Source organism: Gallinula chloropus (assembly GCF_964237585.1).
Source record: "Gallinula chloropus genome assembly, chromosome: Z".
Lineage (NCBI taxonomy): Eukaryota > Metazoa > Chordata > Aves > Gruiformes > Rallidae > Gallinula > Gallinula chloropus.
The window spans coordinates 67,728,557-67,745,994 of NC_140089.1; the positions used below are offsets into that span (position 1 = coordinate 67,728,557).

General features: G+C 39.0%; 1 protein-coding gene across 1 annotated transcript in view; it reads right to left on the reverse strand.

Moving 5' to 3' along the window:
* The window catches only part of ZSWIM6 (zinc finger SWIM-type containing 6), a gene marked incomplete at its 3' end in the record, with an annotated part of 111,006 nt that overhangs the window by 33,466 nt on the left and 60,102 nt on the right, over nt 1-17,438 (reverse strand). Inside the window, exons 2-4 of the mRNA XM_084277978.1 lie at nt 14,487-14,843; nt 5,448-5,596; nt 4,826-4,976 (exon numbers count right to left, since the gene is read on the reverse strand). Coding sequence (XP_084134104.1) covers nt 4,826-4,976; nt 5,448-5,596; nt 14,487-14,843 — 657 coding nt within the window. The remainder of the gene's footprint in view (nt 1-4,825; nt 4,977-5,447; nt 5,597-14,486; nt 14,844-17,438) is intronic.

Sequence of the window (17,438 nt, forward strand, 5' to 3'; positions counted from 1 at the left end):
TGTTTTACAGGAAACTAGTCACTGACAAAAAAAAAATAGCTCTCCTCCCCCTTGAATAGTTCTTAAATATCAAAATGGAGGAAATCTACTAGAAATGTTTGTTTTGAAACATGCAAATTACATGAAGTTTCTTCATCACAAAGGCAAGCAAGAGGATATAAAGATACTGAAAATGGTAGTTCACAAAAAAAAATCTGATCCTGTAATCTACGTGTTGACAAGCTGTTGGGCTCCATCACTTCACCAAGCAGTAGATACTTGTCTTAGATTCTTCTACTTGACTGCTTTCATCAGATTAAGCATCTGGGATTTAATTTAACAGTTTCAGCTTTATTAAGCTGTCACAAGAGCAGCCCCACTTTGATAACAGTAGCTGCTCCAATTATGGCTTGGTTTAGGGTTGACAAGTATAATGATTCATTCGTGGCACATGAGAAGCAATAAAAGGTTGTTTTGCATTACAGCTTTAAAAATGTGGGCACTTTTTTCATTTAATTTGTCACTTAGCTTTTGCTAAGAGGACATTTAAATTGCAGTAAAAGGCAAATGGGGCTTTTAGTTTAAATGTAATCCCCATATTTAAATGATCTGTAATGGTGCAGTGTTCGAGTGGGAACACTATTGTTTCACAGTGGGCCCTGATGATGACATGTGACATTTGTATTCAGGTCCTGTATTATCCATGTGGCTAAAGGGTTTCCAATTTCATTTCACAGCCAGAAGCCTGCAGAAAACACCAATTAACTTGCAGATCCCATTTGCCGACAAAACTCAGCCTCTTCTCCATGTCTGGCATCTGGCAGCGCTCAACACTTAATCAAGCAGAGCCTTGCAGCCATCATGATCCCTCGGATGGGGCACAAAGTCAAAATTTCTCCCTTTTTTAATGGGATTTTTTTCACTTTTGTAGGGAACAAGCAACGTTTACTTATTTCTCATGGATGAATATTAATGACAACTGTGGTACCAAGACTGCATGGTCCAATTTTTCCCTCTAGACTACAAAGGTTAACTGACCCTTTCTTCAAATCATAGATATCAGCTCAACAGGCATCAGCAGATTTATGGGGCACTTCCATATTCCTCAATTTAATTAAAAAGGCAGACCAGGGGGCTTCAGATAATTAATCATTCTGATACACACAACTTTTCAACCCTGGCCACCAAGAGTTAAACACCTGAAGATCACCACATGAAATTTATCTACCAAGACACTATTTTAACAGCAACTACATTCCAACTCAAGCTCTAAACTCTGGAGAGTGCATTCATATATTACTGGAAAGTTGTAAGAGTGCACTGGTGCATCACTGAAATTGCACTTGAATTACTCTGAGTAATGTATGAACAAGCCTTATAGCTTTGACCTGTAAAATTGATCTTTCCAATACCACACCACTAGAGCTCCATAAGCAGCATTTAGCTCCACCCTCTCTTGGAGGTGCAATAAGAGAATCTGCCAAGCATAGCCATTATGTTCCTCCACCGATCTAAAGGCTTTAAGAAACAACTAGCTAGTTAAGTGTAGTGCTTTTGTTGGCATAAGGCTTTTGAATTATTTTTTTTTTATAGAATTAGAACTTCATATTAGAAAATTGAGAGGTTCACACTTAGATATGAAACCTTTGCAAGGTTTGATTGGGGGGGCGGGGGGGTTGCTTGGGTTTTTTTGGTGTTTGGTTTTGGTCTGTTTTTTTAAAATCAGCACCTTCTAACATTCAAATCCAATCGGACTTCTGCTGAAGTCAACAATTTACCATAAACTTCAACAGAAACTCTGATCAGAGCCCAGTGTGTCCTTCCACTACCCTTGCCAGTGCCCAACGCCAGGCAGGAAGCATCAGTTAAGTTCTAATGAAAGGCTCAAGTGACCAGTCAAGGAGCAAAGCCATAGGAAAACCTATGCCAAGATGGAACTGACAAAGTGGCCATATGTCCAGCAGTTGGCAGACAGAATACCAGGGCAAACAAACAAGCCTTTATTAAGCAGAGTCTGTATTTACATAATTTTTGCCCTGAAATTCTCCACAGCTACAATGTTAAATTGCTACCTACCTGTGAAATGAGAAAACACATAAAGCTTTTTAAAAACCCCTACATACATATACACCACTCCCAGGTTACTCTGAACAGGTAACACAAAAAAAGTTAAGTATGCCAAGGCCTGCCTCGCTCCCTGTACTGGTATTTTATTTCTCAGATATCCTAGAAGACAGGTTGACAGGAAGCTGACTTTTTAGAACATACCCACTCAAAGCCAATGTCTGAGTTCTCTGCCACAGGTATGTTTGCCAGGGCCATCCTGCTCTTCCTCCTGCAGCTTGCTATTGCAACTCTGGTCTCCTTTAATATCTCCAACTTTCATACATTCACTTTTTGTGAGGATGCCCATTTTACTTGGAAAAAAGAGATCTCTAAGTGACAGTCAAGGTGAAATTCCAGCAAAAAAAAAAATGGCAGCAGCTTGTAACTTCCACACAAGGCAGGAATTGAGCTGGAGAGATTCACCCAATTAACAGCAATTTTAAGGGAACTTGTTAAGCACCAGTGGAAGAAATCTTACTGGTGTAGGGAGAAATAGACTGTTTAGCAGCATAAGCACAAGCTGGAAGTGGAAGAACCAAGTCAAGTTCTCCCATTAGCCTACTGCACACATGAAGTGATTGAAATGTATTTAAAATGAAACCATGGTACACAATCAACATATTTTGATTCTGCTACAGGTGGCAGAACAGCTCAAAACTAACAAGGTCTGCCTCAGACTCCAAATACAGCAGCTGAGGTAGTGGTGAGGCTGCACGGCAGCTTTTTGGGAGCTGCAGTACTGCATTCTAATTAAACAAGAGGCAAAGTGATCAATTCAATTAATCTAAAATACTGCTTATTCAATGCAGGCAGAGACATTCCACCTCCTCCACTTTCAGACAGGTGCTGTCAAGAAAAGGAAGTTAATGTGAAACTGATGAAACAAGAAGAGCAGCCGCTAAGAAAATTTAACAAAACCTTTCATGTTTTATTGGCAGCATGTGGTAAGACTGCTACAGGTAACAGATGGAGAACACATTTCTGCTTCTCCCATCACCTACCAGTTCAACCCACATAAGCAATGAAGCATGAGACCCTCCAGTTTTCAGTATGGTGGGATACAATTTTGCTGTGTACATGTCCAGCTAAGCATGTGCCCTGCTTGGCAAAACTTAGTGCCCAACACGTCAAGGCATCAAAAAAAATGACACACTAAAAAGGTTGTTACACAATGAAAACAAGTACAGAAATACTCCCTCTGACATTGCTTTGCCTGCTCTGATACTAAGGCGTTCCACCACAGAAGTCTATGATCTCATCTAGATACCTAATACTTCATTAGCCAAATGCTTCATTTACAGTGATCATAATCTATGCTAGGAAGGTTATATCCAGCCTTAGCACCAGTCAGCATGCAATCACAGTCATCTTTAACCTTTAACAGTGGAACCCAAGTTTTTTCTTTTGATGCCTCCTTTCTAAAAGAAGCATGTTACTCTTGCTTGGATTTAATTACATTAGTTTAATTTTGGATCCTTAAAATATATCAACAGCATGGTGGTCTTTGGCTCTCTTCTCTGCAGTATTTACATATTATTTACATAATGTCCCACAGGGCATAAATTGTAAAGGTTCCTTAAATATTAAATTTAAAAAAAATTATCCATGTTCCATGCCACATAAGTCAGGCATAGCAATATGGACCAGAACTCATTGCAAGACAGACTCCTGACAAGTCTAGAATAGAAGTGTCTTTCCAGGTTGAGTGGGAGCACAGAAAACTACTCGACATTTCATGAACTACTACACGGCAATACAATTTAGTTTGTGCATCTTCAGCTTGCTTTGAGAAAGACTCCAAGACAGCATTCAAAAACCATACTACAGCTAAGATATACAGATTAATTCCTTCCACTTGTACATTCAGCAAGTTATCCTTTAGAGAAACAAATCAGATTTACCACTGTATTTTAAATAATTCAGGTTGTATTACTTTTATCCTCTACACATGTACACGGCAACTGGTTTGTTCTAGAACCTTATGCCTAGGAAAGCAATGCTTGTGGTTACGTGGTATTCCTTCCACTCACATACCCACCTTCAAAATACTGGTAACATTTACATTTGAGTTTTGAATTCCACCTCGCTATCACAAATTCCTGTAGATCTTGAGAACTTCTGAAGCAGGAGTTCAACTGTTATTAGCTAGTTTCTGGAATACTTTAGCTCCTCAGACCTTACCAGTTTAGCTACTCCTTTCCCATTTCAGTTGTACAATGGGGAGAGGTACACAGGCTATGTCATGTATCTGGTCACAGCTGATCTTCCCTGTTAAGCAGTGTTAATTGCTTATTTGATCTCCTTTCCTGCTTAGTAACAGCCTTCTACTTTCCTTTGTTGCTGTCTTCTCATTTTCTTAATAAATCTTCCCTCTTTGCCTTCTATTTCTCTTTTGCGGTGTATAGATTTCTTTGTTAACCTTTACAGTTCGGCATTAATGGTTTATATACTTACCCTCAGTTGTGTAGTTACATTTCCATTTTCTCTTGTACTCTTTAGATCCTCAGGTACTTACACCCTGGTGGAATTGTACTTGTTTCATACAATACTTCCTTTCCTTCAACTGAAATTGTCTCACACTGTATATCAGAAATTCAACTTCACCCAACCTTATCTGAACAAGCAAGACTGCAGAAGACTAACCTGCTTTACCATAAAAAAGGTTTCTCTCCACCCCAAATATGTAGCTGTTTCAGTACACATATGAACACCTAAATGATTTTGAAGTCTGTGCATTTACCCAGTTCATCCCAGAGCTGCCTATACTTGTCAGTCATTGCAGTTCCTTGTTGTCTCCAAAGCGACAGACGAGGGTCAGCCATGAACTGTTCCGTTATCAACGTCAACATGCGAGCTCCATTTGAATCTCTCATCTTTAGCATCTCTCGCACCTAGGAAATGAGTCTTTTAATACAAACTTGAAAAAACAAGGAATTCACAGTACAGACAATGTAATTTATAAAAAGTCATGTGAAATTTAAGTAGGAAAAATAGTTTGCCTTCTCAATTTTAACCATTTCTGGTTTCAGCATCCCATTGTAATTCTTCAAAGACACTTCTTCCACAAGTAATCCACAGGTGTATTATGCAAACTGCTGCAAGACTAATTTCTACAGGTTTCTCCAACATTTGGGGGGTGGGAAGGAAGAGAACAGTAAAGCTGCAGACGGTTGAAATGTTACTTCACATCCTTAAACTGATCAAGACAAATCAGATTTTGCGGTCCATTGCTGTACAACTCATTAAGTTGCCATTGTGTCCCCAAGGCTTTGTCTTGTTTTAGAATACGACTTTGAGTAAGACCCAAACAAGTACAGACTGGCTTGGGGAATAGGAGAGAAGGTTTAGAGTACTCAACACACCTTTGCAAAAAGCAAATTGAGCTGCTTCCCTGATCCATGGTATCCGCCCTGGGAGAGGAAGAGTTTAACCTGTTCTTGGACCTGTTCCTCATCCAAATGCCAGCAGTTTTCATCATCTATGCTAGCACCCGCTGTCGGGTCAGGAGCACCTGCAAAAAGCAAGAAATCAAATCATTACGTTCTATACAAAGAAAATGGTTCATGTGTCCAGGGGACAGGACTACTGAAGAGGTTTTTGGATTTGTATTTTGTCCTGGTTTGGGCATCCTGGATTTAATCTAAGCATCTTTAAAACAGACTTAAATTTCTCCACAGTAGTCTTAATCACTTAGAAATTACAGCCTAAGAAGTGAAATTTAAACAAATAATATTTTATAGCAAAACATTAAAATCAAGGTGAGGTTTTTTCCTCCCATCTCAGCAGCTATACTGAATGCTTTTGTAAGGAATATTAGACTTTGCATAGCATTTCTACAATTGTGATGTTAAAACCACGCTCCCCAAAACACCTGTGTAACTCCTGTACCTTCAGCAATCTTGCTCAGGTTTAAGTGACTGCTAGTGAGCGCTGCTATTGATGAACATGAGGAAAATCATCACCTCGGTGCCTCTGAGCTGTGATGACTCTGCAAAGCTAAACAAAAAGTAAAAAAAAAATTCCCCAAACAAATCCAAAGTCTTAAAGCACTAAAGGCATTTCCATCATAAAGAAGAATTAACAGCTGCATAGACTGATGCTTCTGAGGGAGCATTTTTACACAGGCAGTATCATCAGCACAGAGTCAATTCAGAGCAACTACACCTGAATTAGCCTTCAGTGAGCTGAAGTGACTAGATTTACATCAGGCAGTGCTTTTGCCACAGAATGCTCTAACTCAAATTCTGCCGTTCAAATCAGTAATTTTTCACCAGTGACCTCTTCTAAAAGCTGATGAAATTAACTGAAACAAGTCATTGTACCATCTAGCAATCTGTACTTTTTCTGAAAGAGCCTGCATCTCCACTGCATTTTTTTTTTTTACAAAGGTACTCAAACTGAAAAGACTGAAAAGCACTTATCTAGACTGTCAGGGAAACAACTCAAGATACTGCATCACCATACCAGGTATAAGGTATTTTAAGCATGCCAAAGCCTAAAGTTAACTTGACGTTTTGATTTTGGGCTTGTCACAACTGTATAATCTCTATCCCTATTAGACTTTGAGAAGATGTTAGAAATTTAATCGCATTACATGATATACCACTTTTAAATCCAAGTCCATGTTACCTCTGTAGCAAAAAAAAAAAAAAAAAAGATACTGTCAGGGAAGGAAAATTACATAACCAAATTTATAAAACATGCCTTTTCAAAGAAGTCCTTAGGACCTGAGAAGCAAAAATAGCTACTACTCTTCAAATGAATAGGAATTAAATATTGATTCTATTGATTCAAGCCTTAATTTCACAATTGCAATTCTGCCATGTAGATGAAGCTTTTAAGTGGTCACAGGGAATGCTAGAACCTCTATTTAATGAAAATGAACTGGAAGATTTAAAGGGTCAGAGGGATATCTTGTCTACCACTTGCTAAGAGTGAAAAAAGCTTCTAGCTCAGCAGCTTCCTGAACTGCCTCCAACTTCAAGAGCCTACAGGTAGGAACTGTGCACTGGTGTAGGTCTATACACATATACAAACACACATACACTTATATTAATAAGAAATGGTGTCGTTGTAGATATGAACTCTGCCTTCCACAGACACTGTAACAGTCTCTCAGAAGACAAGAATCAAGCCCAGAACAGTACAAAAATCAAGGAATCAAGACCCTCCTCTACTGTGAATGCTTCCATCTTTAGTACATTAGTGTTAAGGGGCTTTCAATTCAGCTATATGAAACATACTGTTATGTCTTCAGTTGCAAAGAACAAGACAATAAGGGAAATCAAGCCACATGAGAACAAGCAGTGCAGCTGTTGCCCAAACCCAGGTTTGCAGTATCACCTTGCAAATAGTTTAAATATTTCATTGCTCTAAAGCACAGAGAAAAGACCTATGAAAACAAACTACGTTAAATCATCAGCATACAAAATATTATTATATTTATCCCTCACAAATTGATACATGGATATATATCCATATGTAAAAGATAAATGGGGATTTATCTTTAAATAATCTTGGCAAGGCTACTTTAAAATTGAATTAAAAATAGTCTGAGATTCCTCAAGCTAAGCTTCCCTATTTAGGGAAAAAAAAAAAAAAAAACAAACCACCAAAATTCCTTCCATAACTGTTTACATTTTATGAAAAGCTTATTGGCCAGTTTGTGCTAGAAGGTTAAATTTCAACACAGCTACCACAGATTCCTTAACAACAGGGTTCATTTACAGGAACGAGGGTACCCGCTGCCCCAGGCCAGCAGCACTGCCCCCACCAAGGCCTCTTCTCCCAGCACAATCCCAAATACACCTCCCCAGGGGCTCAGCATTGCTAAACTTATGCCAGCATTATTTTCATGCCAGGGGACTAGAAGACTGTAAACGATAAAGACGCCAAGCCAAGGGTCTGAGCTCTATAATGCTGTTCAGCACAGGTGTGCAGATACACCTGACACAGAGGGAATTCTCTTTGCAAAGACTTACAGAGGATAGATCCAGTATGATCAAAACTTTAATCTGCATGCCTAAAAAACATTTCACTATACAAGTAACTGGCACCAGCTGCAGGTTGTAATTCACTGATCCTTCAACACTACTGTCAGTCTTCAGCAATAGCCATGGACTAACAAGGCACAGAGAGCGTGTGTCCGACCAGGCACGAGTCCAAACCAGCTTCCCACCACAGCAGTAGCAGTGGTGCCACTGCGGAAGCCTCAGATTCCACAACCCAACTCACTCTTGTTTTGAGTTTGAGACTATCTCCATGTCTGTCAACCAGGCACTTCAAGAACACTGTTTGCTTACAGTCAGGTGAACACTGATCTAAGCCTGTGTCCTCTCCTACTCAAAACACAGATCTGTCTTGGGCAACAGACAAGATTTCCACACTGTCACTTTTCTTCTGAAGACATGGGACCAGGTGAGCAGACACAACACCACCGGACCAAGCAACCAAAGAGTGCTGCCTTAGAAGCTGAAAGATCGAACCCCTAGCGATAGCTGGCAGAAAGGTTCAGGCTCCACATCAAGCAGAGCAGAAGGTTCAACTCAAAGGCAGTCGTTTCACTCAGGTTGCAGCACAGCCCCAAACGTGCTGCACCCTGGTGAGGCTTTGGCAGATGACAGTTTACTTGCAACATGGTCATCCCTGAACTTAATCTCTGCAGTACAGTCTGGAACCACAACCAAATCCCATATCCAACTTGTGAAATGGCATAAGTATCACTTACATGCTTTGGAGGGGTGTCATAAGGATAAATTAGTTCACACTTGAACTATGGAAGTGAAAAGCACTGTATAACTATACTAAATATTAAAACCTGTAATTAAACTGTGACAGTTTATAGGCACTAACATATTAATCTCCCTCTCTCCAACCTCTGGCTTTAACTTCTGTCATGATGGGTCTTTGAAATAGGTTTTACATCAAGTACTTGCAGTTAAATACAATAAAGTATTTATCCTTAGTAAATAGATACAACCCTACATATTTACTCATGCTTTTTACTGAAATTACAGTCTCAGCAATGAAAGTAGGAATATTGTGCACAACTGTTTAACAGCGAACACACAAGCAAATTTGAAAACAGGGTAACAGCCTTTTGTATTTAAGGTCATAACAGGTTACATGTTAAATACGATGAACCCCAAGTTCTAAGAAGCAGAAGCATTTAAAAAACACTTTGATCATTTACACAGCATTTTTGAGAGTATTGCTTTCAAAATGAGCAACCATATTCAAGAACTGGTGTTGCATATAGAGAATTTTACCTTGAAAAGTAGATGCAAAGCCAGGAACATCGACTAAAATAACCTAAGATTTAACTTTATAGAAAACTACTGAGGTGTTGATCAATAGCAAAATTTGGTTAAAACAGAATGAACTCTGAAGGCAAACTGCTTCCCTGATCCTAATTTCTGAAGTACCACAAGAGTTGTTTCCATCTTCAAATACAACTATGCCAAATTACTCACTTGGCGATACTGAAACTTCCTGAACTTTTAAAAGTCTTCCTAATTTAAGTATACCAATGAACTGGAGATGGGTTAAATTTTATTAAATGTCATCCCATAGAAGCATTCAGGAGAAGATGATTAGGAAAAATGATTCCAAATAATCTGTACTGTGCACAGATTGAATGGTCCCAGCTAGAAACCAACAGTACTGTATACTGATTCACAACAGAACAGTAATTGGTTTTAAAAGGCATGCTCAGAATTACTCTAAACAATAATTACATGCGCCTAAAGGTGATAAAATTAACAACTCAAATATTATTATGCCTTTGATTCCCCAAATGATTCAAAGTGTAGATCTAAGTCACTGCATTATAAAGCAGTAAATTTTAGAGTTTGTGTCTGCCAGAAGAGACTTTCCTTTTTAGTACAGATTAGCATGCAATATTCTCATATTTTTACCTTCCATGTCTCAGAAAAATCTCACTCTTCTCTGTATAATGAGTTTTAATATTTACTGTAGCTTAAAAACGTTTCTTAAAAATGAACTTCATACATAGTTCATGTTTTCATATTTTGCAGCTATCAGTCTTTTGTTTTATTTTACACTGTGCTCCTTACTACTTGGGTTTCTGAAATTTCTCTAGTTTTAGCTCGTTTTGCTGTTACTTCCTTCCCAAATCTGGTTCCCTAAGCAATTCTCACACTAAGCACTGGAGCACTTCACTTTTATCCTTCTTGAAAGGAAACTCACCTGTCATTTCCTACATCCTTCTTTTGCAAATATTCTCTCAATCATTTTTGACAGCATATGGAGGTTCCCATGAAAGATTATCCTTGTTTACATATCAATTCTAACATTGGATGAACAGCTCATTTTCTAGTAGGCCAACAATACTTTGTATCCAGCCCCACTCTACTCCCTACAATTTTTCACTAAAATCCCCATTATTTCAGTTCAACACACTAAATCCATACTAACACATTCACCCATGCCTCTGGATTATAGAGCTATATACTTTGTAATTTTATTTTAAAGCAAATTTTGGATAGATGTTTCCTTCCTGAATGCCTCTGACAGCACTCCTACTGTAAATTACACATTAAGTGTTTGCAGAGGATCTGCCTGGACACATGCAGAAACAGTAACCCAACTACCTCCCCTTTGGAGAAGACAAGTGTACTGAACTGCTCTCTCCCAGGTCCCTGCTCTTAAATCTGAGTCCATCTGCACACCATTTTGTACTGGCAAGTGACTCAAACTGTAAGGCAGAGAATGGGAGAAAGTCTGGAGAAATCCATACAGTTCTTCTAAGAGCAGAGGTGGCAACTAGCACAGGAAAGAAAGCGTACAGCTTACCAAGTGAAAAATGAAACTGGTTTGCTAGGCTGTCCTTCTACCAGTGACTGGCACATAAAAAAATCAACGCTAACATGAGATTAATATGCAAACAGATCTCCCACTCCCCATCTTACAGCTGATTTCCTATTTCCACTCAAATTCTCAGGAACATAATTTAGACCTTTCAACCAAATTAAGTGAGTTTCATACTTAAGACAAGACAGATCCAAGACAACAAATCCAACTGATAATTCCTCATCCTGACAGTTGTACTCTTCGCTTTACACACCTGATAGTTGCCTCTGTCACAGTGGTACAAAAATTAACGGGGGGGGGGGGGGGAAGCCTCAGCTAAGCAGGATCCAAACCTACATTCAGCTTCCTGAGCCAGCATCTCCAAACTGAAACCCATCATGAAGCCAACAATTACAAAGCGCAGATGTCAGGGTAACAGTATGAATATCTGCAGTTGTCTTCAGCACAGAATCTCACAGATGTCAGTTTTTTTAAATCAGGAACACCTACAGCTGTATCAATGTCACATGAGAAAATCAGAATAAAATCTTCTCAAATTTAAGAGGTGTTTTTGTTCTCTAGAAACATGCAAGCCCTCTTGCAATGGAGTGACCAGCAAGGGTGAATTAGCATGGCAAATATGAAAGAGGATTCCCAGTAAACCACTTGGCTTGCCTGAAAAAGTTAGTGAATAGACAACACAGTCCTGTGCTTCCAACAGCATTCCCCTACTTTTTTCCCCTGCAGTAGGGCTCAGTCATGAATCAAGAAAGGATATTACATCATTTGTAACCACCAAAGAACTCAAAGGGATCTGTCATTTCAAAACCCATGACAGTCTAAGTCACTTCACCAGTTCGCCTGGTAACCTCTTTAGCAAGGAAGGTGGCCAAAGCCAGTCATCAAATGCTGCATAAAATTGAATTTTGAGGAAATGAGCAATTATCCAATTCACCTTTTGTGAAAGGAATGTACTGCAGAGTTGTTCTACCTCCCCAGACAGCTCATAAGAAAGTCAACAAGACCACTGTGGTCAGAGCTCCTCAAATTCCCAGATCATTCCTATGTACAAACAAGGAGTATTCAAGAGCTGATTTCTTTTGCTTATTGCTGGAAACGTATAAAACTAGAACTAGTGTAAACCACCACAAGAGAAAGAAGGGTTTTTTATAAAACTACTCTGAAATTAAAACACCTCTAGGTACACTGAGAATAATTTCCTCATCAAGCTCCTGGTTTAGGACTTCCCTCTCATCAAAGCCATTTCTGGTGTTTCTGTGCCAGGTCTCACTTTTCTAAGCAAGTTTCTTAATTTTTTTTTTCCTCTTACCCATGCCTTCAAGCAGTGTTCAATATAATTCCTCTTCAAACACTACTTTAGTGAGGTTAAACTGTTCAAATCAGGACGAGACTACAAGACAGTTTTATACTACAAACTGAACATTTGCAGCACAGGAGATACAGCAGAGAATGGTGATCTTTCATTCACCAGTTGATGCTACTGGAACCAGAGACATTTCTTTTGGTTATTTTTCATTGATTTTGTTTTGATATTTTCATTATTTTTAATTTAAGGAATTTTATTAAAGATCAAAATAGAATTGTAGTACAAATCCCAAAAGAATGCTTACTTGCTACATAATTAGAGAAACGTTTTCCTTAAAAGAATCCTGTAAATCCTTTTTAGCATTGTAGATACATTTTAAAAAAATGTCAGAGGAAAAGCAGGACACTATAGAACCTCTTTTGCAACACAGATTTCTTTAGCAACAGTAGCTTATTTTCTTATGCTGCCTGGATTTTCTACTTCAGTTTTTAGTATTTTAAGAAATACCACCAGTCAATTAAGACATATTGCAATTCGACTTACTAAGAAATCGGCAATATCTGAAAAAACCACCCCATTTTATTTGATGACTATTTTTAAACTACCCACAGATATTCATTGTGAAATTTCATAATTCAACCTCGTTTTTTGTTTCCTATCCTTTTTACTGCTTGGGTTGGGATATAAACATTAAATATTTCACTAAAAATACTTTAAATACTAATGAGTAAAGAGATACTTTGACAATAAGAAAATACCTGACAGACTAACATGCCCATTATTAGTATAATTACTGATTTAACATTGATCAAGATTAAGCAATCTTTGCAACTGCTTGTTGTTTCTCTCACATTACTATTGCTCATACAGCCATATATAACCATCAGCTGTCCTTCCTTTCCCACCCCTGCCTTCCCCTTTTCTCCTAATCCTCGACTGTTTTAATCTTCTATGCCACTCATACTCACCATAATTCTTCCTTCCCTTTAATTCCTTTTGTTCAGGCTATTACCAGCTCTCATGCAATGTATGCCTTCAGCTTACAACATCTGGAGCATCTTCCTCTATTGCTTAATGTCCTGCATCTGCTTTAGCTTCCCTTTCTTTCCAGCACCATCGTGCATCCCTGCCAATCATCTTCTCATGTCCCAGAACATCTATATCAACCACCTTGCCTCTAGTCAGCCTCATAGTCCCACAGCCAAAAATACCCCCAGAAAAGGAGCACAATGGTCCTCAAATTCACCTTCTGCAGCACAACATGCCTGGGCCTGCTGGGTCCACCAGATCCTAAAGAGAGGAACTAGGCTGAAGTGTATGCTTGTTGTGCATACACTGTATCTGACAAACAAGTGTTTAATATTAAGCAACTTGGTTATGTTTGTATTGCAAATTCTTTAAAATAGCAGTCATTCCTCTTAAATATCTAGCATACAAACCCCCTCCCAGCAATGACCAAAAGATATTTTTAGATAGTTAAGTAACTTATTCTTCCCCTCTAAGCTGTGCTTACACATACAGCTCTGGTGACCTTAGAGGACACTTCTACCACAAGACCTTAAAGGAACACAGGATTCTAATAAGCTAGCTGGGTCAAACCAAACCTCAAACCCACAACTACCTGCCTTCAGTTCAGCAAGGTCCATAGAAAATCCACCTCAGAAGTCACACCCAGTCCTATTTAACAACGATGTTCAGTACAAGCAACAGAGCTATTAAAACCATGTGCAGGAAAGTTCAAGATCTTTGCTGATGCTCTAAGGCTGCTGCAGTACTACCAGGAAGTAGGCTTTATTTCCCCTGACTTCATGTAGAATCCTAATGATGATAAAAGCGTATTTAATTATTTTAAAAAGTAACAACTACTCGTTTTTATGTTTTGCAATTAAAACCCAAAATTACATGACCAAAATGCAGAAGATAAGTTCAAAACCAATTAAATAACACCATTGGTAAGTTGGTAAGGTAGTTCCTTTAAACACCACTATTCATTTTTCATAGCTGGAAAATACAATACCACATTTTAACAGTGCTGAAGACTTCAAGCTCCTTGCTTAGGAATTCTTTTTTCTTTTCCAAAAAGATACTGCTTTCTAAACATGTTAAAGCACAGGTTCAGTAACCAAATCCTCTATTAAGCACCACAGCAACAGAAAGTAATCTGTGTCGGAAGGTGTCTCAGCAGGTCACAGTCTGAATGCTGCAAAAAGGCTCAAAACCGAAGAGTGAATGAAGCAAAAGGAAGAGCAAGTATCAAACTCACCATGTACTTGGTTGATTTCTGAATTCTGAGAGAGAATTTCATCTGCTAATTTTTGAGCAGTTGGCAAAACTTCTGTGTGGTGCACTGTGATCAAATACTGTACAAATTTCTGTAGTTGGTCTCTGTTCATTTGAAAGAGTGTCTCTGAAATGGGAAGATGCAGTTTGACCTGATCTGGCTTGCGGATCCGGTATAAAGAGAGTGCCACAACATGGGCACAGTAAAATATGTCCTTGTTTCCACAGCTACAGGTCACTGAGGTAATCTTGCAACGATCAAAGCTGATAGCTACATTGCAAACAGTTTCTGGCTCCGATTGCATTGCAGGCTCTGTCACTGTGCCACTCAAGTGGAAACCTGTGCAGGGGAGTAAAAAAAAAAAAAGAATGTACATTAAATAAAATACTGTATCTCATTCTCAGTAACATTTTGTTATCAAATTAAAAGTCATCATCTATTTCTGAGAAGTGATACATCTTCAAGAACTTGCTGTAATTACAAATGCTATTAACCCTTTCATACATACCCTTTTCATCTCCAGTAAAACCCAGGGGGTGTAAAAAGCTAGTTAGCATGCCCTCTTTGCTATTCCATCACATTTATCAAATTTGGATAGCAGGAAAAACATTTATATGGTAAACTGTAGCTGCAGGAGCAGAGCCGCACACAGGTAACACCAATGCAACTGCCCCCACCCCAGCATCTCAACAGCTGGCAGCAATTTTCCAACCCCCACCCACCAGGGATCCTGCAGCACCTACCAGCAAATTTAACCATTTTCTCGGTAAGCAAGAGGGAAGTAGTGCACTCTAGTGGCATGAACCTAGGGAGTCTCGACTCTGTCACTGCCTAACTGACACTTAACCCCTTTGCTTTCACCTCTCCCAACGCTGAGCTGGTGTTAAAGCTCACCTTCACCCAAATTACCCAGTAAGACGGCTCTGTGTAGCTCTCTGGAGACAGAAACTGCTGCAGTCACCAATACACGGGATAGAGTTATAATACTGACACATGCACACTGCTTCAGAAGACCACATCATAGTCCCGTTTTCCATTCAGCACGATAAAACACAAGGCAAAGCAGCTAGGTTTTCCTGTGTTGTAAGAAGGTACGGTATGCCACAAGAATGATTTTCACTTCAGCAAAGATAACGAAACCCAACACAGAAAGCACCCTGTTCAACTAAGGTCTGAAACTCTGAAGATCAGACCTAAATCCACTTCTGTTTGCCCCAACAAAATACTGAGCACCAAACCTGGGCCTATGGCACTGGATAGCAGAATTGGGGAATTTCTTTTGGATTTTATGTAAGCACGACATTGTTACTGGCTCGAGCAGTAAGTCAGAGGCATAGAAACAGAGCAATACAGCTAGACTTCATACACCATACCAGTGTTAAAACTTGAACAGACAGCGCATATAAAGTCTGCAATGATCACTACAATTAAAGTGTTATATGTTAGCTATTCATAATGGAAATAACAAAACCACACTTCCTTAAAGTCCAGAACTGATTCAGCATCTTGAAATACCAGGTAAGTGTACTACAGGAAACAGCATCATATGAAAATTGAGGGGGAAATGTGTAGATATGCATAACTAATTCAAAATGTTGTAACTCCAATTGTTTAAGAAGTGCTCTTCAAGTTTAAGGAAGCAAAAGAGGAAAATACCTGTTTTTTCAAATTTGTTTACACAGAACATTTCTAAGCAGGTTGTACAGTCAGCATCACTGTTTTGTTTACATTCAACTTTGGTTCCCTGGCACTCTACCATGAAGGTGTCTCACACTACTCTGGACTAAGACACAAGGTTGAAGAGGCACTAAGCTGTGAAGTGCAGAGATAGGAAGGGGAAGTGGATAAACAAAGTCCACGCACAGGCAGTATTTCTGCTCCTCTCTCCACTCAACACTTGCAGAGAGAACGGGAGTGGAATTGCCCCTCCTATCATAAGCTCCTTACTCTGCCCTTCCTTTGGGTTTCCATGGAGTTATGGTATGCTCCTACAAGTGCCTCCTCTCAAAAAAGGGGCATTATTAAAACTTAGCCAGCTGTATTTCAGGTTAATTCCCAGTAAGTGAAAGTTGGATTGGTGGTACCAAGGAAACAGCAAGGAACTTTTCTCTATTTGATATCACTTTTCTAAGATGCATATATATATATAACCATCTCATCTGTGAGCTGAAGAAAAGCCTAATACTTGAACACTGGAAGGCCCAGTCCGACTTCTTCCTACTCTAAGTACCTCCTATTAATTCCAATAGAAAAAAGCCTCATGAAATACCTTAATCTTCTATTCACAAACAAAAAAGCAGCCCAGCCAGGTATTCTAGCACTTGCACTTTTAATATGTCAATATGTAACAACTCAATCATTTAAAAAGTTAAAATCTTCCTGTAAAGTTGAATGTCTTCTGAGATATTGAGAGCTAACAGCAGGCCTGACTTTGAATCCCCACTCTGTCCACACACAGCTCATGCCCCCCCTTCATCTCCACTGATTTTTCATGTCACAAATAGCAGCAACATTATAAATACAGATCCTGGTCTAAACAATGACAGCACTAGTACAGTCAAGTCAACCAGCTTACAGAGAGTTTAAACAAAAACATCAGTCCTTTGCAGGCTAAAATGCAGCAGCTCTGTTTTAAGTATGCCTCGATGATGTACTATGACTAGCAACAATCAAAATCTATTTTCCACCTCATTTTCTGTTTCTTTTTTTTGTTAGCACATTTGACAATTAAGATGTTTTCAACATAACAGGGAAAACTATTCAGGAAATTTCAGTTCTGTATCCCTGGGTAAGGGCTGTTATTTAACCTACCAGACATCCAATGACACCTTCTCCCCTGCCCTCCACACTCATCTGAGGGCTGTTCTTACACAGACATAACCTTAGTCTTACTTAACCTAACCATGCAATATTACCCACACAAAGTAAGAAAAG